The sequence below is a fragment of the Diabrotica undecimpunctata genome, chromosome 5 (genome assembly GCF_040954645.1).
Source record: "Diabrotica undecimpunctata isolate CICGRU chromosome 5, icDiaUnde3, whole genome shotgun sequence".
Lineage (NCBI taxonomy): Eukaryota > Metazoa > Arthropoda > Insecta > Coleoptera > Chrysomelidae > Diabrotica > Diabrotica undecimpunctata.
Window position 1 is genome coordinate 97,639,976 of NC_092807.1, and position 26,729 is coordinate 97,666,704.

Here is a 26,729-nt window from a genome sequence, read left to right on the forward strand (position 1 = left end):
AGCCTCCCACTTGGCCACATTCGCAATAAGGATCATCTTTGACTCCAATTCTGAATAGATGAAGAGGGGATGAGCAATGGCCCGTTCTCATACGGATGATTGTAGTTAAATGTCTCCTACTGATATATGCGAATTTATTGAACCATGGTAGTGTGTGGATTCGTTTATTAATTTTGGCATAGAATGAATTGCTTGTGCCATATCCTTCGTACCATTCAGCTGCCCAATTAGACCAAATCTCTCTTTTCAAGTAGGGTGTGAAATTTGAAAACTCTAGCTTGATATTCATGGGAATATTCAGGGAACGACCTATATTGGCAAGTTGGTCGGCCTTGTAGTTTCCAGTGATACCAGTGTGTCCTGGGATCCATGCTAGTAAGATTTTGATATTATTGTTCCTTGCTAGGATAATTCCTCTTTTCGTTAAATACGATATATGTTCTGTATCTTTAGAAAACCCTGTTTTTTTAATTTTTTGTAGTGCACTTTTGGAGTCAGAAAAGATAATGGCTTCTGTGATATTTTGTTCCCGTATAATTTGGACTGCATGATTGATCGCAGTAACCTCTGCTGTACATATTTGGGTATGATTGGGTAGTTTAGATGAAAATGAATAGTTTATATCTGGGGAAAAAACACCAAATCCCGCATTTCCCATTGTGTCCGTTGAGCCATCTGTAAAGAATTTTTTGTATGAATGGAATTTTTTAACTAAGTTCACAAAATTCATAAGATTGAATTCATTTTTTGTAATATTTTCATTCAGAATTCCTAATGGTTGAAGTTGTAGTTCCAAGTCATATTCATGGCAAGGAAGAAGTTTACTGGAATATAGGTTCTGCAAATAAGGTTGGATTTTTCTGATAGTTGCTATCAATATGGGTTTTTCCTTATTTCTCCAGTATTTATTGTCCATATTACAAAGTGCTTCTAATTCAATGATTGATTGAATGACAGGGTTGTTTTTAATGCTTAGGTTTTTTAGCAAAAATTTTGTGGTGAGCCATTCTCTTCTGTATTTTAATGGCAGTTCTCCAGACTCTGATAACAAGGCTTGGATTGGAGTTGACTTCATGCATCCTGTGATAATCCGAATACTTTGGTAGTGCATCTGATCTAGTTTCTTCAATATATATTTAGGGCACGTAGATAGGAATTGACCCCCATAGTTTAAATGACTTAGGATAAGTGCTTCATGGATCAGTTTTAATATTTTTGGGTCACTGCCCCACCATGTTCCACACAAGGCACGCATTACATTCAGTGCTTTACCTATTTTGACTTCCAGCTGGTTAATGTGTGCTTTCCATTTAAGGTTCTTCTGTAAAACCATTCCTAGGTATTTAATTTTATCTACCCACTCTATATGCTGACTCTTATAACTAATATTTCCAGGCATTATTTTGGTATTACCCCTTGTAAACAAGATAGCTTTAGATTTGCCCACAGAGATGTTCAAATTATGATTGTCCAGCCAGGCTTCAAGATTGACTAAATATTTGTTTAATTTTGATATCATATTTTTAACATTCACTCCCTTGATTAGAATTACAAAATCGTCAGCATACTGTATGACTTTAGCATTTTTGGGGAACACTTCGTGTATTGAGTAGGTATATATGTTAAATAGCATTGGACTTAATGGTGATCCTTGTGTGAGTCCAGTGCTAGTGGTATTTGGGCCATGTACTAACCCAGAGTTATCTTTGACAAACAGTTCTCTGCATTTTAAAAAGTCATATAAGAGGTTAGCTAAATCATGTGGTATATCCAAATGTATTAATGTAGAGTACAGTTTGTCAATATTAACATTATCATATGCTGAATGGATATCCAAGAATATTCCTATTGTACATTCATTATTACTAAATGATTTTTGGATTTCAGATGTCAAAAAGGATAGACATTCTAAACATCCTTTACCCCTTCTAAAACCTAGCTGCAATGGTCTGAGGATTCCCTTATTTTCTATACGCCATTCCAACCTATTTTTGATCATTGATTCTAAAACTTTACCTACACAAGAGGTGAGGGCAATAGGCCTATAGTTAGTTGCAATGAGTTTATCTTTCATAGGTTTTAGGATTGGAATTATTAATGACTGTTTCCATTCAATCGGAATGGTCCCTGTACTTAAGCATTTGTTAAAAATTTGTAATAATAGTAATGATCCTGAATGAGGTAGATTTCTAATCATAGAGTATGAAATTAAGTCAAGTCCCGTAGCAGATTCCTTTTTAGAATTGATTATGAATTTGTATTCATTAAAGGTAAAAGGGGAACTTGTATTGCTAGTTTGTATACTTTGTTGATGTAAATGTATACTGGGAGGAGCCAAGGAATTCAGTATCTCTTGTGCCATATTAGGATCAGGAAGGGAGTTAATTGGGCTATTACCATATCCAGCTATTTTCCTAACTTTATCCCATATTGTCTTGATTGGCGAGTTTCTATTAAGACCTTCTGCAAATTTCCTAAAATTATTCTTTCTTTTTTCTTTAAGGAATCTTCTAGCTATAGCACATTTGTTTTTTACTATTAAATAATTTTGTAAGTTGGGTGTTGATTGGAATTGCTTTGTTGCCTTAATTCTGTCTTTAATGACTTCAGCGCAAGATTCGTCCCACCATGGGATATGATACTGTTTATTAACATTTGATTTGTACAATGGGATGGACAACTGTGCAGCTTCATTTATTAGATCTGCAAATGATCGGTAGTTCTCCCCTGGAAATGATGTAAATGATGACTCTAATACTGAGGTATATTGGTTCCAATTAGCTTTTTTGAAGTTTCTGTTATTCCTTGGTGGCATGTGGATGGTAATGTTTTGGACACCAATTTTGCACATTGTGGGTAGGTGATCACTAAATCCTAGGTCAGGAATTATTTGCCATGATGATCTGGTAGCAATATTCTTAGATGTTATTGTTAGATCCACAGCTGATGATCTTTTTGGAGGTGGTGCTATTCTGGTATATGAACCATCATTTAAAAAAACTAGTTCCAGCTCATCTAATGTTTGGAAGATGTTTCTCCCATTGGAATTATTACAAGGGCTACCCCAAGCCTCATGCTTGGCGTTCAGGTCTCCCATTATTATTACTGGTTTGTTGATTTCCTGGATCAGTTTTATCCATTTTTGTTTAGATATGGTATTTGCATTAGGGAAATAGGCATTAAGTAGGTTAATTTGGAATTTAGGTAGGAAGATTGCTTGCAGTTGAGAGTTGTTATTAAATTTATTACATACAGATATTTCATAAAATTCTACTTCATTCCTAATAAGGATGCTAATAAGGATGGCTATACCACCATATGAATCATCTCTATCATCTCTAATTACTTGATAGCCCTTGCATCTGATTATATGGTTATTATTTAACCATGTTTCATTTAGCAATAATATGTCAGGATTGTATTCTTTGATAATTATTTTTAAGTTATCCACATTAGCATTATATGATCTCATATTCCATTGTATTATAGTCAAAGGAGTGAAAGCTTTATTTTTTATTTTTATTTTGGGCTTAGTATTCTGAAGCATCAGATACTGTCCCATCTTCCATTAACTCATAGGTTATGTTATTTGTTGAGCTGCTTTTAATTGTTTTATATTGTGATACATTAGATGAGTTAGGGTATAAGTTTCTTAGCAAGTTGTTTACAAAAGATAGTACCATCTCTTTATGTTGTGGTGGTAGTAATGACATTGCATGGGAGATTCCATGTTCAGTTTCCTTATTTGCACTGTATCCTTTTGATGTTGATGGCATTGACTGAGAATTTGTTGCCCAGTTCAATCTTCCCTCCGGATTAATTAATTGAGCACTATGTTGTTTTTTGTCATATCCTGTCATGTTTGGTTTCCTTCTTTTGGTGGGTTGAGATTTGACGATTTGGTTATATTTTGGTATACTTGTGTCATTCTTTATGGCTTCTATTCTTCTTTCTGTGATATCTATTATATTATTAGGCTTGGATTCTGTATGCAAGACAGGAAAATTTTCTTTGTTCAAAGAGTATTCCCTGTTTTCATTTTTCGGTATTTGCATGTTTGCTTCATAATATGAGATGTTAGAGAAAGACATTAGGGCTTTTATTTCTTTTTGCCTTTGGAATTCTTTACATTTTTTATCTTTAGAGATATGATCATGATTTTTACAGTGTATGCAGTATGTTTCACAATTCGAGGCTTCCCCGTGTTGGTTTTTCCCACAGTTCTGGCACTTTGGGTTCCCTCTACATTGATTATTACTGTGACCATATAACAGGCAGTTTCCACACATTAGGACTGGGCTGACATATGGAATAACCCTCATGGGTAATCCATACACAAGCACCTCCCTGGGCAGTGCTTTTCCTGTAAATGTTACGCATATGGTGGTTGTTGGTACATAGTTTTGTTCTTTTCCCTCTTCGATAATTCTCCTATTTAGTCTTTTTATGTCAATTACTTTACAGGATACTAATTTTGTTTCGATTGCATTTTTAATTTCTACTTCAGATATTTCTTTACATATGTTCCTTATTATACCCTTACATGTGACATTGTGATTTGGGATAAAGACATCATATTGTAAACTTTCCCATCTCTTATCATTCACAAATAGATTTGCCGATTTAAAATCTTTAAAAACAACACCTAACCGGTTTTTCCCTTTACGGTTAAATTTAATAATTTGCTGTAGGTTTAGGTTAAATATTGTTTTAGCAATACTTAAGATGTGAAAATTCCCTATATTTTTGTCTTTTCCCTGTACATATACTTCGAAAGGACCGGAATCATATATATTATATTGGTTATTAATTTTTTTTCCACTTAAATCAGGCGGGGGGTCAGGAGGTTTATCAGGATCGAGGTTAGTGTTAGTGGTCTCCATTTTCGGCTGGAGGAACCGTGTCGTGTATTTTATTACTATTAAGTATGTATGCGGTAGGATCGGGTTACAAACAAAGGATTATTAGTAATAGCCTTATTATCTATATATATCAAAGGAGAAACTTTGAAATGCGTCTATACACTTTGACAGTTGTTTGACGTTCCAGTCAAAACTTATTAATATGGTTACCATGTCTCTTCTATTTTTTAAATTTATTTTAGGTTAGTTTGACATAGGAAGTGTCTATGTTTATGAAAATCTTCATTGAAAATTTTGACATAATATGGAAAAATGTTTCGTTTGCATTTATTAAACAAGCAACAGCGTTTACGTTAATAAGTAATTAAGAAGGAAAAAAACCCGAACACAAAGAAACAATAAATTTTATCTTATTTGAACTTGGAATAATCCCTTTTTTGTTTAATTTTTAAAGCACTTTTATAAAGTTGTTGTTCTTTTATTTAAAGGAAGATTACTTTATATAGCACTAAGAGTTTCAATGTCAATGTCAATGTCAATGTCGATGTTTTGTGTAGTTTTATTTAAACACATTTCTAAAAACAGTCTCTTGTAAGTTTTTTCCCTTCCCAATATTTCTGCTTGTACCTTAATGCACAGGCTTGTACCTACTTTATTCATATTAATGTCACTCTTGTGCGATGTTATCTGTCCGGACAAATTTCTCGACTTTTCTCGAATATTTATTCTATTGCAATTATTACAGGGTAGAGACTACACTGCATTGGAGCTTTCTTTAATATTTAAGGGTGTTTTAAGTTTGGTGTGTAATTTTGATATTGTTTTTATATTTCTAGGAAAGGCCTCACACAACATCGCGAAAACACAAGGCGCAGCACTAAACACTACGTTTTCCAACCCGTCCATATTGAAGTACAACTTCTGTGTGCTGTGTGTGTTTAATTACAAAAGTTATGCACAGCTTTGACAGTGGAGACAGAATCTAAATTCGAAATAAGTGAGCACATACAATGCTGGAGTTTCGCACAAAATGTTTGTGAACAAATGTGCTGTACACTATTTTGGTGGAATCGTACCTTTAGAATATCCTGTTTATTATGTTCGCAATAACAAAGGTATATGTTGGTTGCAAATTTAATTTAACGTGCAGAAGACCGTAAACATTTATCTCAACAACAAATATCTGCATATTATAATAACTATTTATAGCATAACTGAAATTATTAACATAAAAATTATAATTTTTCCACTGAAATTAAACCTTGTATGATGGATAATATTTACAATAATTGTTTAATACGTATTTATCTTTTATTTTACATATTGCATTTAAAACGTTAAATGATGATTTAACGAAAGAAAACGTTATAAAGAAAACGAGCTTTAAGGCTTCCTTCATCTTTTCAAGAAACAGTCTCTGTTTTTGTCTGCTCAAAAATGTGACTCTTTTCTCTTCCGAGTCATAATCCTCTCTCTGTGTGTTGTATGGACCTGTAGTCTATCAGAAGGATACTAAGCTGGCTGTAGATTCCCAGTCTCCTTTATCCGTGCTTGTAACCCACAACAGTTGTGTTAAGCAACTAGAGTATTACAGGCGAAGTTATCTGATCACTGCTTTTGATACGACTGAGTAAATATTTTCGTATATCATTTGGATTCCTTCAGCAGACTTCGACGCTTCACACCAGACTTAGGAAATAATATAGTAATGTTTTTTAGGAAAGATGTGGTATCATTGTCTTTAAAGAAATAACCTTTAACCCTTAACCAGAGCCCCTGGACCAGATGAAGTTCATATCAAGCTAATTAAACTTATAGACGCAGACAATTTAAGTGCAAATGGTGAGATACCTACAGAATGGCTGCTATCGACCTTTGTTCAGCTACCAAAAACCAAGAACCCCAAACACTGTAATGACTATATTTAAGTGCAAATGGTGAGATACCTACAGAATGGCTGCTATCGACCTTTGTTCAGCTACCAAAAACCAAGAACCCCAAACACTATAATGACTATAGAATAATCAGCTTAATGTCACACTTATTAAAAACATTTTTAAAGATTATACATGCAAGAATGTTCAGAAAATGCGAAGCGGATATGAGTAAGAGACAGTTTGGCTTTCGTAACGGCTTCGGAACAGTGGAAGCTCTGTATAGTTTCACAACTCTTGCCCAAAAATATCGAGACCAACAAAGAGATATTTTCGTTGCGTTTATAGACTATGAGAAAGCTTTCGACAAAGTTAAACATAACATTCTTATGGAATGTCTAAAGAGAAAAGGACTCGACAACAATAAAATTAACATAGTGAGAAATCTCTATTGGAACAAACAGGCTGTGGTAACATTAGATGGAAATAGCACGGATGCGCAGCAGATAAGTAGAGGAGTGAGACAGGGCTATGTACTTTCACCATTACTATTTAATACATTCCGAAGAGTTATTTACGCAAGCACTTGAAAACTACAGAAGGGATAAAGATAAATGGTGAAAATATAAATAACATCCGCTGGAGATACAGTCATTATCGCTGAAAGTGAGACAGACCTGCAGACGTTACTACGCATAATTTTTGATAGCGGGAAACAGTTTGGTTTAACAATAAACATAAAGAAAACAAAAACCATGGTTATCGGTATCAATAAGAGGGGCAAAGTCATTACATGCATCCAGATAAAAAATGAAGATATTGAGCAAGTGGACAAAATGAAATACTTAGGAGTCTGGATTACGGAAGATCTGAATCTAAATCAAAAATTCGCTCAAGAATATAGCAATCGCTTTTTGAAAATGACGAAATTTCTGAGTAACCAAAGACTCAATCTGCAAATCCGATATCGGATGGTAAAATGTTATATCCACTCTATTCTTCTTTATGATGTCGAAGCTTAGACTGTTAATGTTAACTTAATGACAAAACTGGAAGCTTTTAAGATGTGGCTTTTTAGGAGAATTTTGAAGATACCATGGACCGATCAAATTACGAACGAAATAGTGTTGCACAGAATGGGAAGAGACAGAGAACTTTTGACCACCATTAAAAAGCGAAAGACAGCATATTTGGGGCACATACTTAGAAATGATAAGTACAAGTTGTTGCAGCTGATTATGAAGGGTAAAATCGAAGGAAAAAGGGGTCCTGGTAGACGACAAATATCCTGGCTGAAAAACATTCGCGACTGGACGGGTTAAACACGCAGACTCTCTTAAGAAAAGCAGAAGATAGAGACGAATTTGCAATGGCTATAGCCAACCTTCATTAGTGAAGACGGCATTAGAAGAAGAAGATAAGTTATGGACAGTTATGTTCAAAATGACCCAGAAGATGATTGACTTTGTACAGTCAAGACCAGACAAGTGCGCCAAAAAAATGTTTTTATATATTTTTTAATTTTTACTTCATTGTAACAATTTTTTTACAAAAGTTTTTGTTTGCAATGTTATTTAGTTTATCATGTTTCAGTCATTAAATCATTTATAAATTCAGACGATTTTTGCGTTCTAAAATTGATTCTTTTATTATGAATGCCTTTAAATCTTAATTATTTATTTGAATTTGTGTATATTATGAAATATACTATACATATGTTTGTGTATATTATAAGTAATTGTCTAAAATATTTATTTTTTACTAAATTCAGGTAAAAATGCTAGGTTACTTCTGAGCTCACAACATCTCGGAACGGAATTCCGTGGCATTTTTTCAGTCCTGTGACCCTATAGTTACGCCACTATTCAGAACCTCTTTAATAAAATCGAAATTTAAATACTCAATTTGATCCATCTTCCCAACTAAATATCGCTTTCAAAGTTTTTCTCAGGATTATTCACTTTGAAAGTGTGTTATTTGTACATATTACATCGAACGATCAGTACCTATATACCGTTATGTTACGCCTTATTACCTAACAAGAAAGTTGACTTTCTTAATGAATCCTCGAATTACTCCATAATGTAGTTATAATTTAGGTTAATTGTTGTAGTACCCATTGAATGAACACAGTCAAAATATCAATTAATCAAGAATATGTATACTTCATTTACAATTATAAGAACTGACTTATGCAGAATTTAAAAGTATCCCGCTGATAAAGTCGACGCCATAAAGAGATTTGCCTCTTCAGGTAAATAGTAAAAAGGGCCGGCTTAACGAATTTTATATTTTATTTGGCATTTACATTACATATTTAATTTAAATAAATATCTAGATAATTAAGGGAAAAATACATAAACTGATAAATTATTCAATATACAAAATCAACAAATGCAAAAGTATTTTTTTATTTACTTTTTACTTTAAATGTATTATTTAATTATTAGAAGGCCATGAATCTAAACTTGGACATAATTTTTAATACCTACAAACATTTTAAAATAACATTTTCTTGTATATCTAAATTTAAAATCACTTCAGTATTAATTAATAATTATGATTTTCCCTATCTACCACTTAATATTTTATAAGATTATTGATTAATAATTTCATGTGATGCACAACCTTTAGTGAACAATAATTTTTTTTCGTGAAATTATTAATAAAGAAATTTATCATTTTTTGCCAACTTTTTCAGACATGAAACGGAAAAGTTAAACATAACATGTCAACGTGAATAAATATGAACCCTTTAAAACGAGTAAATCGGTACTCACCTGAGGGACCGCAAACGTTCGGATACAATTAGCGTCCCTTTGTAAAGACAATGACGTCGACTTTACTAAAGTAACAAGACATTTACTTAACACAGAGACTACACATTACTCCCCTGAGTTAGTGATAAGTTATAGTCTAAAAAAATCATTATGAAATTGACTGGCCAGTTGGTTGTAAAAACCAGTGCCAATAAAACACAAAACACACACACACACACACACACACACACACACACACACACACACACACACACACACACACACACACACACACACACACACACACACACACACACACACACACACACACACACACACACACACACACACACACACACACACACACACACACACACACACACACACACACACACACACACACACACACACACACACACACACACACACACACACACACACACACACACACACACACACACACACACACACACACACACACACACACACACACACACACACACACACACACACACACACACACACACACACACACACACACACACACACACACACACACACACACACACACACACACACACACACACACACACACACACACACACACACACACACACACACACACACACACACACACACACACACACACACACACACACACACACACACACACACACACACACACACACACACACACACACACACACACACACACACACACACACACACACACACACACACACACACACACACACACACACACACACACACACACACACACACACACACACACACACACACACACACACACACACACACACACACACACACACACACACACACACACACACACACACACACACACACACACACACACACACACACACACACACACACACACACACACACACACACACACACACACACACACACACACACACACACACACACACACACACACACACACACACACACACACACACACACACACACACACACACACACACACACACACACACACACACACACACACACACACACACACACACACACACACACACACACACACACACACACACACACACACACACACACACACACACACACACACACACACACACACACACACACACACACACACACACACACACACACACACACACACACACACACACACACACACACACACACACACACACACACACACACACACACACACACACACACACACACACACACACACACACACACACACACACACACACACACACACACACACACACACACACACACACACACACACACACACACACACACACACACACACACACACACACACACACACACACACACACACACACACATGATCTGCGACACTATCACTGTCGTCTTTTAAATTGATGATAATATTTTTTATATGTAGGAAAATATGAATTCCAGCTTTCTACTACACTATTAGGGGGTATGTTGGGTATTAACTTATTTTTGAACCAGTCTTCAAATATATCTGAAGTTGTGTTGTCATGGTAATCGAGACATGAATCAATGATGTTTTTAGCTGATAGAGATAAGGCATTTGGAACCCATCCATCGACTAATCCAGCATGGAATATTGTTATTCTTTTTCCTCTATTAGAAGGCGCTTTTGTTGAACAAGATTGACTATTATCTACCCAACCTTTAGATGGCGTATCAAACCACGTTTCATCTAAATAAATAATGGTCGATTCTCTCGACGACACTGTTTAATTTTGTTTAAATATTCCATTCGCCATATCCGTAAACGATTGGATTCGATAGGTACCTGTCTTTTATCTACTTTTTTGTATTTAAACCCTATACGTTGCAAACACTTCCAAACAGTTGTTCTACCGCACTTAATTTCAGTGTTGTCGACGTGAAGCCTGTCAACTAATATATCTAGTATGGGTACAATTCGTTCTTCATACAAGGCATACACTATGCGACGAATAAGATCTTCATCTGCACGATCGAGCTTCCGAGAAATACTGTTATCCCGTCTTATTAATCTTGGTATAATAGGATTAGTTACAATTTTTCTGACTGTGGATAATGGTTTTTTAGTCAAAGTTGCCGTTTCATGTAAGGCTTCGTTACTGTCCATATTTTTTTCGACAAGAGTTTGAAAAACATTAGCAATAATTTGTTTTGCATCAGTAGATAAATGTATTCGTTGGCGCTGTTCAGGTTCTAATACTTGAATGAGATCACCTTCATGTGTTTGGGATATTACCAGTTTTCCCAAAACTTATTAATTTCCACCACCGGTCCAGTCAATTTAACTAAATTGAGATCTTCATAATTTTGGGCGCTTTTATTTCGTTGAGACTTAAAATAATGATTAATAAAAGAATACAATAATTATGGGAAATTTGTATGTTTATAAAAAGAGTTTTTTGACATTACGCTTGAATGATAATATTTGATCTGATTATATGTCAACCTACAGTTGACTTGGCTATATGTGAGTCCTGTCAGCCTGGATAGCTGTGATAATTATACAACAATAAAGTACTTACAAGGGATTATTCAGTTTTATAGCTGTTATTAAAATAACTTTTATAATGAGACACTAAATTTCTGGATACAGTATATATATATATCTATACATTGGAGTAAGCTACTGCTACGAATATTCGACGAGGGCAGATCTGTGAAAAAACGACTACCTACATTTGGATGTGAGAAGTGACATTTTGATTTCTGCAGAAAAAGTGTCTGATTACTTCAATAATAATAACTGACTTAGCTTCTCTTTTAAATAGGTCGGAAATATTAATAAAAAAAATAAAATATGACTAAACATCGCTTTTTTTTAACTTTCCTTGATTATAACTTTTACACGATTTATTTTGGAGCAAATTCGTAATGAAATAAATAGCGTAATTACTATTTAAATGGGAATAAGCCACAATTAAAGGTTAAAGTACGTTTATTGACGTTTCAATTCCACTTCGGAAATCGTTCTTAAAATACAAACATTAGTAATTTACTAATTTGTCTGGCTTTTATAGATTATGAAAAAGCTTTTTATAGCGTAGAACTGTGGGCAATAGAAGAAACATTTACGAACAAGCTGAAATGATAGTGACTTTGGGTAATGGAATTGAAACAAGACCAGTAAACATCAACCGAGGCGTAAGACAAGGAGACACAATATCTCCAAAATTATTTACAGCTGTCCTAGAAGGTATCTTTAAGTGAATAGACTGGGAAAATAAGGGAATACCTATTAACGGGAGATACTTGAACCATCCTAGATACAGAGATGATGTAGTACCAATAGCCGACACGTGGAATTCATCAAATACGATGATGAGGAGCTGAAGGACTCAAAAAGGAATTTCAACAAAACTAAACTAATGATAAACATCCAAGGGACAGAGATAGAACACGTAGATGAATATACATATTTGGGTCAAAATGTCAAGGTAAACAAAGAAAATAAGACTACCGAAATAAGCAGACATGTAAAAATAGGATGGGCAGCATTCGGAAGGCTCTTATACGTACTTAGAAATAAAAAAAACGGGTGTGGCAGTCCAGTGGGACTGTATAGAATGCGTGTATAGAAGTTACACTTCTATACACGCATTCGCCGTTACAAATTTATTTGGGAGTCAATCTGCACAATCATTACATATGTAATTCTATAGGTAAGACATAGCAGAAAGAGAAACAGAATTAATAACAACTTACTAACAATGAAGGATTGAATCAATATTTTGATGAAAATGTATATTTTTATTTTCATATATGTATGAAAGCAGTTGAATGCAAAAATTTTTTTGCACATACTCTGCAGTAAAATTCATTGTTTATTTTGTTATTACTATAATAATACAATACAAATTAAACTGCAATATTCATAAGTATTTAAAAATGACAATAATATACATAAAAAAATACACTACAATACAGTGCAACATATTTCCATATAATAATACAATACAAATTAAAATGCAATCTCCATAAGTATTTAAAAATGACTATAAAGTAATAATTTTAATAAAAAAGTCCTCCTCGACTGGGAATCGAACCCCAGTCTCCCGCGTGAGAGGCGGGGATACTGACTACTATACTACCGAGGTGTGTACTACCGTTTGTGCTTAAAACAGCAAAATTTAGCAACACCAATCATGTGTGGTACTAGATATCTAAGGCATTAATAGGGAGAACATAATAATAATAATAATAATAAATGATAAATGATAAATGATAACAGAAAGGATGCGCTAAGGGCTCCATGGGCTGTAAAAAACAACTTATTATAGACTCAGTCATTTCTAACCAGGCATACACCAAAAAAAGGAACCTTTTTACTGCCTTCATTGACTACCAGAAGGCCTTTGATTCAGTGCCGCATGAATGGCTTCTATGAATGAGATCTAGAAATACAAATCAGGAGACAATGGAGAATAGAAAGTACCCAGACAGTACTTATTATTCTATCTACTACTGGTGTTATTCCCAAAAACCTCCTAGCGAACATAAAACATCTGGGTCTAAATGAACATCTTTATAAGGCCATGCAGAAAGCTGTACTCCTCGCGACGTCCAGATGTGTGCGAACATTTTTGGGAGATACTCCAGCAAACCAAGTCACCTAGAGCTCGATAACACGGAAAGAGTCCCACCAGAACTCAATCCTTTTGATACCGGAGGTATCTGGGATGAGTGAATTTTCCCCTTAGAGGGAGTGTGAGCCGTATGGCTAAATCTGGGATAATAAATTTCCCTTAGTTAGTCTGTAAAAATTTACAAACACGAGATACATGAGGCAAAGTCTAGCTAGAGCTACTCCACTTAACCTCAAGTTTACAAAGTAAGTTTGAAATTAGTAGAAAATGAAAAAAGTGATTTATAATTTGACATAAATAATAATATAATATTGAAACGATAGAAATAGTCAGGTGGCTATTAGAAAAATAATATAAAGAAAATAATTTGTGATGTTATGTGATAAATAATATTGTTACGAACAGTGCTCTCGGCATGGCCCAGGTAACGGTTGCATTGCATCTCTAATACCCCTCCAGAAGCTTCTCGGTGTATCGAGTGCGAGAGAGAATAACCGGTCACGTAGGCGAATTAGAGGTGGGACTACGCCAGAATATTCTCGAACATAATACTTTTGGTATATATAGGTAACAATGTTAGAAGTAGAGTTAGTTATTAAGATACTACCGAACTGTAAAGTTATAAATAAATATATGTATATAAATTCGAACCGCTCGTTTTATTTAATCACGCTACAATATCAAGAATAGATAAAAACAAAAATATCTATTGGTAACAATAACGACAGCAATATACTATATAATAATAATAACGTTACTGCGATTGTAGTAAAAATTTCTCATAATGCCGCTTCGTGAAATCAAGAGATTTACCTCTTAAATTTATTGTTAAAATATTAAACACTAAAACAGCATTGTAAGTAAACGATCGCTGAAAAATAGCTAGTCTGTATCTTGACATCATAAGACTATGAGGATATCTCAGATCAAGATTATGAGCATCTTCACGAAATACTAATAAATAATTTGACGACGAAATAATTCGATATATCAATGAGGCGAGGTGATATTTGTATAAATTATCTATGATTAACCATTGAAGTTCTTTTATTTTGCATGATACACGATCATATTTTCTTATGCCAAAGACAAATCTGCAACAATTATTTTGCATTTTTTGCAACCTTAATTTCGTAACTTGATCTAAGCAAGGATAAAAGAGCCCATAATTAAGAATTGACATTACCATATAGTTTTACAAAGTAACTTACGCGATTTAAAGTTAAAGTTTAAATCACAAAACGTTTTACAGACTTGGACAACACACTCACTAGCAAAAAACGTAAAGTGAATAAAAAACGCCCACTAGTGCGAGTTTATGATTTTCCACATATGACGATACACTCCCAATTAAAGTGACAAAGAAAAAGGTCTTGATGGATATGTGCAAGTATATTCCTCAAGAATATCTTGCATTTTATGAGGACGTTAAAGTACCGACAGCCTTGAATAATGTTTAAACTTAAAAATAAAATATACGGTTTAGAATTGATTTCATTACAGCGTACCATCATTCGCTGATATGCATATTTCTGCCTCTTGGCTTCGTAAGACCGAACTCATAAATTGGCATCTCCATAAAAGTGCATTTCTCGTCTGCTTGTTTTGCAACGTTTAGAAAACACAGGTTTAGACTAAATCCTTAATTTGATTTTCGATTTATTTTTAGTCCTGAAACAATTTTTTTATTAATAAAAGTCGTATTTCAAAATAAAGTATATATATTCATTTCGATTCTACAATATTCACTGCCTTCCCTGACTCAACCGTTTCCATCTCTCTCTGTTGTCCCATTCTCCATCGTTTAGGCCTCTCTTACTCATGGCGTCGTCTACTTCGTTCATCCAGGATTTTCGGGGTCGTCCTCTTTTCCTCCTTCCTACGGGGCGCCATTCTGTTATTCTCTTTATCTATCTGCTGTCGCTAGTTCTTCTTACATGTCCATACCCCTTTAGTGTTTTTTGTTTTATATATGTAAGTATGTCTGTTTCTATTGGTGTTCTTTGCTTTATTTCGTCATTACTTCTCCTATCCATTCTTGTTACTCTGCAGCATCTTCGCAGGCATTCCATTTCTGTTGCTACTGTCTTACTGCTGTTTTTCTTGTTTATGATCCAATTTTGATCCCCATATGTCATAATACTTCGCACTAATGTTTTATACATTTGTGTTTTTGTCTTCGCATTTAGGTGTCTATCCCACCATACTGAGTTAAGTTGTCGGATTGCTGTTCTTGTTTGTCCTAATCTTTGTGTAATTTCTTCCTCTGTTGTTGCCTTTTTCGTGATTATAAAACCAAGTATTTGAATTTATCCTTTCCTTTGATTGTTATGTTGCCATCAATCTGTAGATCTTCTGTCTTCTTCACTTGTAGATAGGTACCTACTCTATTTTCACGAGGTTAATATCTAGGCCAGCCTTGGTATATTCTTCTTGTAGTTTCTTCATCATGTAGCTATGCAGTATCATGTAGTATCAAAATAAAACCATATTTACCAGCTACTTTGGATTCACATTGTACCCGAAAGTATTTAGATAAAAATTTGAATAAGTCAGTGTTATTGAAAATGTAATAAAAGTTCCAGCGTTATCTCTAACATCATTTTAATAATAATAAATAGTCTAAAATTAAACTCCATAAACTTATAGAGCAAAACTAATTAAAATAACAAGTTTTTTCCGTTTGCTGAACATTTCATTTGTCACTTGTAATAAAATTTGTCGAGATAAACCAGTTCAAATTCCTCATCACGTATTTATCCAAGTCCAAGGTCTCTCTACTTAGATAATATTTCTAACTGGTAAAATGCGTCGTTTGGTTATCACTCATATTGTTTAATATAAAAAAATTGTTTATCAGGATTTGTTCGAATTAGATTTAATCTCGACGAAAAACTATTAGAAGTAATATACAGAAAAACAGGATATATAGAATTTTATTAAAGTTTAAAAATTATAACAAATTATCAAAGGAAATTAATTACACCTTACTACAGCAAGGCACCTTATTTTTATGGAGCACGGAACTATGAATTCTCCTTGTGTATGAATATGTTGTATGAATAATCATATCTAATTATTTATAAAGAATACCAAACATTTTTTAAACAAATAATTGACATAAATAGTTTATTTACAAATGTGTTACTAGATAAGACTTGAAAAATAATCAAAACTAAATTAGAGAAAATTGTATCAGTTCACCTAGCAATGGCCTCTGCTTTATCTCCAATATTAGCGAATATATTTATTTTCAGGTCAGGCCATGGAGTTGGGATGTCTGCATTGTAAAAATGATGTGCACCCTATCCTCCATGCTATGGCATGCTGGACAAGCTATACAGTCTGTAGTCAACACCCCGAGGTATGAGTGGGAATAAAAAGTGTCTTGAGTAAAATATCTTTAATCTTTCCTATCAGCCTCTCTTGGCTAACTCTTATTTCTTCCTACCCCGAATGGCTATAAGGTTTCCGTCACTATAATTCCTTCTATTATATTTTCGAGGGTAGCGGGTAGAGACTTCAGAGATACGACCGTGTCCACACCAAACTTGGTATATCTACTAAGTCCAAACAGGAGATACCGCCGTCGTTTCCTACTACGCCTGTCTAAGCACAGTTCCTTATTAACATTCCCACCAATGGGGTAGGCAATGGGAAACTAGGTTAATCTAGGACTGTTTTTTGGAAAAATATTGAAAGTTTAATATCCCGGATGAATCCACGTTGAGGAAATCAAGTGTCGTCTCTATATACAAATCAACAATGATCCAAATACGAGAAGCCATACATGATAATTACTTTTATGTTATTGTGGACGAAACTACAAACGCCTGTGGAAGATATATTGTTCATTTGCTAATTGGCGCACTAGAGGAACATGGTCCAGGAAACTCATTTTTAATATCTTCAAAACAACTTGAAAAAGCCAACAATTTGACCGTTACACGATGCATTCAAGACACTTTGACAAACTTCTTTTTGTCAGATACTAACCATTCCATTAAATAAATTTGTTATTTTATTATCGGATGCTACCCCATACATGGTTAAGGTGGGGTAAAATTTAAAAATATTTTATCAGAATCTTTTTTACATTACTTGTTTAGCTCATGGAGTTAACAGAGTTACAGAGATTATCAGAGCCCAACTCCCTCTTGTAAACGAAAATTATGATAGAATAAAGGATGTAATAAACGACATATCAGACTCTTCACATGCTGTCATATCATCAAAAGCAGTTTTCGATAATAAGGAGATGCATAAAAGTCTGACATGTATTAAAACGAATTATAGTTTTATCCCGGAAACAATTACGTGACTAGAAAAGAAGTCACAACTTCTAGTTGATTCTGTGGAACTAATTGAAAATTTTCAGAAGGAATGCCAAAAAGGAAAAGGCGACATTGCTACAAAAGTTTTGGGGAAGCTTAAGCAGGTTTTAGAAAATAATGAAGGCTTTAAAATTATTCAGAATGTGTCATACATTTTTAGAGGCCATTTTGACATAGAAACGTGTATTGATGGAGACCTGTTTGCCAAAATTAAATTTTTTTTAATCAAATAAAAGGCAGATATCGAGCATAGTTTTTATTAAATCTTGCCCATGTACTTTCGCTCCTAGAGCATCTTCAGGGGCATTTCGTCAAATTAGGCTATTCAACAATATTACTCAAGGAGCGAAAGTACTTGGACAAGATTTAATAAAAACTGTGCTCGATATCTGCCTTTTATTTGATTAAAATTCATTTATTCGAGCATTCAACCTTATATCAAAATTAAAATATGCCCCTATTACCTCAGTAGATATGGAGCGAAGCTTCTCTTTTTATAAACACATGTTTTCTGATAAAAGACAAACCTTTATCCTAGAAAATTTTGAAAACTTCCTAAAGTTCATTGTAAATTCCTTTTACAATGTCAATAATTAAGATATATAAATAATATGTAAAAATAAAGTTGCTGAGTATTAATGGTGTTTGTTGTTAACTCATTTTATATAATTAATGCTTCAATTTATTTATTACATATTTTCGAAGAATGTTTTCTGATAAAAGACAAACCTTTATCCTAGAAAATTTTGAAAGCTTCCTAAAGTTCATTGTAAATTCCTTTTACAATGTCAATAATTAAGATATATAAATAATATGTAAAAATAAAGTTGCTGAGTATTAATGGTGTTTGTTGTTAACTCATTTTATATAATTAATGCTTCAATTTATTTATTACATATTTTCGAAGAATGTTTACATATATTTTAAAAAAATTTTACAGGTATATGTATATATTTTTCATACATATAATTCGTTCTTTAATTATGAGGTTTTCCTGGGTTTTTCCTCATGATTTACTATGGGATCACAAACAGGAGAATTTTAGTGTCATCGTGGCATGTGGTTGACTTTTTAAGACGAATTACATGCTATGATTTTTCTGACGGATATTCTTCGAATGAACTTTGTTACAATAAAGTCGTCCCAGGAACGCAACTCAAAAATATTGACAATATCATTCTAAAGTCATCTATTTTAAAATGTATATTATGTATCTGACTTGTCAATATGAATGAGTCAGATAAAATTAAATTATTAGAATTTATTCCCAATCAAAATAGTAAATTGCATTAAGATGTCACAATAAAATAGCTTCAGAACAGCTTTTTTGCAGAGAAAGTAGATTTTTGGCCAAATATTCTAAATTCTTTTAATGATGTACGTTCTAGTTAACAAATTTTTATTTCTTATGGGTGTAAAAGATTTGCAAAAATGACAATAAAGTAAATGAAACACAACTAAAATTAAATTAAATGCACTTACCAGTATCTTCCTTCATCATATTTACTTGAATTAAATGCAAATTTTCATGTTTTTCTTCGGGTACGTGTTTACCCAAAAGAGTGACATTATGTCCCCTTTTTGCCAATTCCCCTAACAACCTCTCCCCCAAAATAAATTGACTTCTTCCTTGGCTTACAAAAATACCCAAAATATTCGCGCTTTCCGCAACCACAAGGCCGGCAAGCAATAAAATCAAAGTCGCTTGCTTCATCCCGGTATGAGAATTGAGAAGCGATTTCCGAACAAGTACCGCGTCGACTGCACCGTTCACTTCACTAGCAATAGCGATACTATACTAAAAATATATAATAGTATAAAAATCGCATGAATACAATTTGCTAGGTGTTCGCTATCTTTCATGGAAGTACAAGAACAATACGATGGACGGGGTCGGCGAATGATTGATGTGAAAGGAACTATGTAATCATAAAAATTTGCACTTACGGTACCAATTTAAGTAGAACGGATATTCAAGTGACAAAACTAATTGAAGAGATCATTAGAGACACTACGTATCTCCTTCTTTCGTAAGAAACTCAATTTATTGAGTTATAAAAACTGTTCATTTGTCACGCAATTATGATTTAATAATATAATATAAATTAATATACTGCATATGTTACGAAATGACGAACAAGTCAAGACGTTCCAATTATTTTTTATTTAGGAAGTTGTCATTAAGCTTTTCTCTCGTTATGTCGATGTCATTATGGTACTTTGACTTTATAATATTAAATTCCATTTTAAGAGTAAAATTGAATAGTTAAACGCGTTTTTTATTACTATCATATATATATATATATATATATATATATATATATATATATATATATATATATATTAAGAAAGGAGATAGAAAACGATGCGAAAACTACAGAGGAATAAGCGTAATATCATCAATAGGAAGATACTGCGAGAAAAGATAGAGCAAGCGATAAAAGGCAAAATCGGGCAGGATCGGGCAGGATCAGGCAGGCTTCACGGCAGGAAGATCATGCATAGACCACATATACACACTGGAACAACTGTTGGAAAAGAAAAAAGCAAAAAATAGAGATATACACTTGGCATTTGTGGACCTGAGAAAGGCGTATGACTCTGTACCAAGGTCAGAACTATGGGAGGCAATGTACAAATTAGAAATACAGACGGAACTCATAGAAGCTACAAAAGCTCTGTATAAAGAAAATAAAGTGTCCATTAAAATGGGAACAAGAATCATAGGAGACTTCACCACACCAAAAGGGCTCCTGCAGGGTTGTTCCACATCTCCAATCCTATTCAAAATATACTTAGAGAAAGCCTTGACTACATGGAAAAGAAAATGCGAAGGCATGGGAGTACCGGTACGGAACGAATACCTATATACGTTAAGTTTTGCAGACGATCAAGTAGTGATTGCACAAGACCAAGACGACCTCAGCTACATGATGAAGAAACTACAAGAAGAATATACCAAGGCTGGCCTAGATATTAACCTCGCGAAAACAGAGTACCTATCTACAAGTGAAGAAGACATAGAAGATCTACAGATTGATGACAACGTAACAATCAAAGGAAAGGATAAATTCAAATACCTAGGGTTTATAATCACGAAAAAGGCAACAATAGAGGAAGAAATTACACAAAGATTAGGACAAACAAGAACAGTAATCCGACAACTTAACTCAGTATGGTGGGATAGACACCTAAATATGAAGACAAAAACGCAGATTAATAAAACATTAGTGCGAAGTATTATGACATATGGGGCTGAAAATTGGATCATAAACAAGAAAAACAGCAGTAAGATAGTAGCAACAGAGATGGAATGCCTGCGAAGATGCTGCAGAGTAACAAGAATGGATAGGAGAAGTAATGACGAAATAAAGCAAAGAACATTAATATAAACAGACATACTAACATATATAGAACAAAAAAGACTAAAGTGGTATGGACATGTAAGAAGAACTAGCGACAGCAGATGGATAAAGAGAATAACCGAATGGAGCCTCATAAGAAGGAGGAAAAGAGGAGCCGAAAATTCTGGAGGAACGAAGTAGACGACGCCATGAGTAAGAGAGGACTAAACGATGGAGAATGGAACAACAGAGAGAGATGGAAACGGTTGAGCGATGGAAGGCAGTGAATACTGTAGAATCCCTAAATATATATATATATATATATATATATATATATATATATATATATATATATATATATATATATATATATATATATTTTTAATTTAATTTAATAATAATTTTAATCAACGATGGAACTATAAATCTAATTAATATAATATAACTCAATGGTTACTGGCAAAAGCCATTGTACGACAACACTTGCCCCTTACCAACCCGACCTGAGGCAGCGTGGTAAGGTATGCCTCGCGACCCCTTATGAATAAAGGAAAAAGAAAGCCACGGCCCTCATTCTCCGTAGGCCCAACTGACCCCGAGATGGGTAGTTCTCGGAAACCAGTCAGGAGGGCAGAGGGTGCTAAGAATCTGCGGAGTCTAAACCACTACCCAGCCAGATCAACAACACTATACATAGCGACCTATAACTGCAGGTCGTTAGCGAACCAGGCAAGACTCATAGAGTTAGAAAATGAAGCAGTCAATATTAAATGGGATGTCATCGGAATAAGCGAAGTAAGACGAAAGGACGAAGAGTTAATAGAACTTGAATCGGGCAACATCCTCTATCACAAAGGAACAGAAAATGGACGAACAAGTGGAGTGGGGTTCCTAATTAATAAGAAATGGAAGGATAGGATAGTCGACATAGCAAGCACCTCAGACAGAGTAGCTAGTCTAAGTCTAAGACTATCCAGAAGATACACCATCCAAATTGTGCAAGTATATGCACCAACCATATCCCACTCCAATGAGGAAATAGAGGAATTCTACAATGAAATAACTGAGGTGCTTAACAAGAACAAAAGCCAGTTTAAGTATCTAGTCGGGGACTTTAATGCCAAAGTAGGTAAACAATCAAATCAAGAACAATGTGTCGGCAACTTTGGCATTGGAGAAAGAAATGAAAGGGGAGAGAGACTGGTTCAATACGCACATTACCAGAACCTCTCAATCGCCAATACCTGTTTTAAGAAGAACCTCAATAGGAAATGGACATGGTTAGCTCCCAATGCAACTACCAAGAACGAAATAGATTTCATCCTAACTAATAAGCTGAAAACCATAAAGGATGTAAGTGTGCTCAACAAATTCCGAACAGGTAGCGATCACAGACTAATTAGATCTCGGATCGTTCTAAACACTAAACTAGAAAGAATGAAATTACTCCAGAAACCAACTGCAGGGGTAAATATCACTAACCTAATCAACAACTCGGAACGCTATCAAAATTTAATTCAAGAAAAATTACAAGACCCAACGAATAGCACACACTTAATGGAAACAATCTTAAATTGCGCCAAAGAAGTTGGAGGATCACAAGCACACAACAGCAATAGAAAACTTTCAGATGAAACAACAGCTCTCCTGAAACAACGAAGAGAAATGAAAATTAAATCCAATATTAATAGAATTGAATATACCGAACTGTGCAAAGTAATACGGAAAAAAATCGCAGAAGATATAAAAACCTACAATGAACGACTTGTACAAAATACAATCGAAAACCATAAAAGCTATAGGAAAACCAAGAGGAAGTTGGCAATCGGTAGAAAGCAAATAATAGCATTGGGAAACAACAACGGAAGGATCACAAATAGGGATGAAATAATAAAACATGTAACCGAATTCTATGAGGGTCTATATAAAGCTCCGGAAGCACAAGAAATAGGCGAAGAAGAAATTGCGGTTCAAGAAGATGTACCAGATGTTCTCGTGGATGAGGTAGAGGCAGCTCTTAAGAGCATGAAGAACGGCAAGGCAGCCGGTAATGACGGTGTTACAGCCGAACTTCTAAAGATTGCTGGTAAAACAACTTGGAAAATCCTAGCAAAAATATACACAGACTGCCTAAAATCGAGACATATTCCAAAAAAGTGGAATTCAGCCAACATAATCCTTATTCACAAGAAAGGTAGCAAGGAAGACATTAGAAATTATAGACCGATCAGCTTGCTACCTGTGATATACAAGGTATTCACCAAAATCATTAACAACAGAATACAGAACACACTTGACGCTGCACAACCCCGAGAGCAAGCAGGCTTTAGAAGTGGCTTCAGCACAATGGATCATATTCAAACATTAAGGGAAGTAATGAGCAGAACAAAAGAATATGATCTACCACTGGCGCTGGCATTCATAGACTTCGAGAAAGCATTTGACTCCGTATACCCAAGAGCAGTCATAGAAGCTCTTGTCGACCAAGGAGTAGATAAACCATATGTCGAAACGCTAGCAAATATATACAAAGAGGCCACAGCTAGAGTAAGCATATATGAAAATACCCCAGAATTTCCCACTCAGAAAGGAGTCCGACAAGGAGACACCATATCCCCTAAGCTCTTCACTGCAACCTTAGAAAATATCTTCCGGAAATTAGACTGGAACAACCAAGGTCTATGTATAGATGGAGAATACCTAAACCATCTTAGATTCGCTGATGACATCATTCTAATTGCTAGAAGTCCTGAAGAATTACAACTGCAAATTAATGACCTTAATACAGCCAGCAATGAGGTAGGCCTAAAAATGAACCTAGCAAAGACTAAAATAATGTGCAATGATCTGATCGCCAACGTGGAAATAAAAATTAATGAAACCTCGCTAGAAGTAGTAGATGAGTACATATACCTGGGACAGCTCATACATAAATCGGGATCACTACTTCCGGAAATCAACAGACGAATAAAACAAGCGTGGTCAGCATTCGGACGAAATTCCATAGTCTTCAAGTCCAAAATGCCACTATACCTCAAGAAGAGAGTATTTGATCAATGCATATTACCCGTCTTGACATATGGATGTGAAACTTGGATATTAAAGAGAGAAATAACGTCGAAACTCCAAGTAACTCAAAGAGCAATGGAAAGATGTATGCTAGGGATAACAAAGAGGGATCGTAAAAGAATTGAATGGATACGGAGGCAAACCCAGGTGACTGATGTAATCCAAAGAATAAAATCCCTGAAATGGCAATGGGCAGGACATATGGCAAGAAGAACAGATAACAGATGGACCACTAGAACAACTATGTGGTACCCCAGGAACGCTAAGAGACCAAAGAGGCGCCCAAATCTCAGATGGGATTATGATATTAGAAAATTAACAGGAACAACGTGGTCTCGAATAGCACAAGATAGAAAAATATGGGCGCAAATGAGCGCAAATTATTCGAACAACGTATAACTAAGACATCGTCGAATAATAATAAGAACATAGAATAACTTTGAAATAAGGGAGGCTGCACCGTAATTGGAAACGGTTGATAAAGCTGCACATGATGATGATGATGATATGTATACATGAAGGGTACAGGAATAAAAGGGGCTCATCGATATTTTTTGAGTTTTACACCTTATTATGCTAAGGTTTCAAATTTTATGGCAAATCATCCAGTGCTTTTAAAAGTTGATAAACGGGGCTTATTCCGGGTGCTGACTAAAAGGTGCTGACTGCGATACAAACTAGTAAATAAGGAGCACATTGTAGGCTAAAAAGCGATAGAAGGGGTGTGGGTTCAGCGAAAGAACGCGCCCATTACTTGACCTTCTGAGAAATTCGCCATACTTTCAGTAACAACTGTTCATTGTTTCGTCATACTTTACTCTTACGCGTTCTTTGAAGAGTGATTATACGTTTGTGATGTCTGTGTTGTAATATAAAAAATAGTGTTCGTAAGAATTAAAATGTGTAATGAAACTAGTATTGATAGTATGGGAGTGTGTGTAGAGCCAAAAACTAAGAAAAGAAAGTCACGGATGGCAGACGTTGTAAAAGATAAATAAAACTCGCGTGTCATGAACCGGGACTATCATGTGAGTGTAAAAGGAAGTGTTTCGAGCAAATACCAGAACAAACTCGGCAAACTAAAATTTCAATATTCTTGAATCTCATGATGTACATGTACAAAATAGCTATTTGAGTCGTTTGATCTCAGTTTTGCCAGTTCAAAGACCGTCGAAGAATGAAGATGCACGCAATTATGACGCAGTCTACAAGTATAGGGTGCTCACTATGATAGAGTCTCGGGAGACAGAGGTTACTGTATGTAAGAAAGCTTTTATGTCGATTCATGGTATAACTAAGAAGAAAATTTGAATATTTAGTGAGTAGTCTGAAGGAAACAGGGATCGCCCCAAGTGATAAAAAGGGAAATCATGGAAACCACCACAGACTTGACGAAGCGACTTAAAAGTAAAGTACGCGGACACATCAACTCATTCAAGGGACGGACCAGCCATTATAGTCTTCACGACTCTACCAAGCTGTATCTACCAGAAGAATTAAACGTAAAAAAAAATGTACAGGATGTTTCTAGACAACAACAAAGACGTGACAGTATCTTATGAAACATACCGGAGTATATTCTGCACAGATTTTAATATAAGTTTTGGCGTTGATTGAATAAGGTTTTGGTTATCCACGCACAGATACTTGTAGTGTATTTGATGAATATCAAATTAAAGTTAAAGCATTAGACGTAGAAAAAAGAGGTACAAATCATCCGAATCGCTCAGCATCCCTTGATCGTGAGATTCACTTTCTATGACAGAAAACGACAGTCTCGAATGAACAGTAGAAATAACGCAAATTTTTCAAAATCTATCTGCATAGATTCAGGAAAAAATCTTCCAGTACCTAATATTCAAACTAATGATGCCTACTATAAAAGG

The 26,729-nt window shown here is 34.7% G+C and overlaps 1 protein-coding gene across 1 annotated transcript in view; it reads right to left on the reverse strand.

Annotated features, from left to right (window-relative positions):
* Positions 1-20,235, reverse strand: part of LOC140441530 (UDP-glucosyltransferase 2-like) — a 51,446-nt gene extending 31,211 nt beyond the window's left edge. The window contains exon 1 of the mRNA XM_072532310.1: positions 19,913-20,235. Coding sequence (XP_072388411.1) covers positions 19,913-20,144 — 232 coding nt within the window. The 5' untranslated portion in view covers positions 20,145-20,235. The remainder of the gene's footprint in view (positions 1-19,912) is intronic.
* Between the last annotated feature and the right edge of the window lie 6,494 nt (positions 20,236-26,729).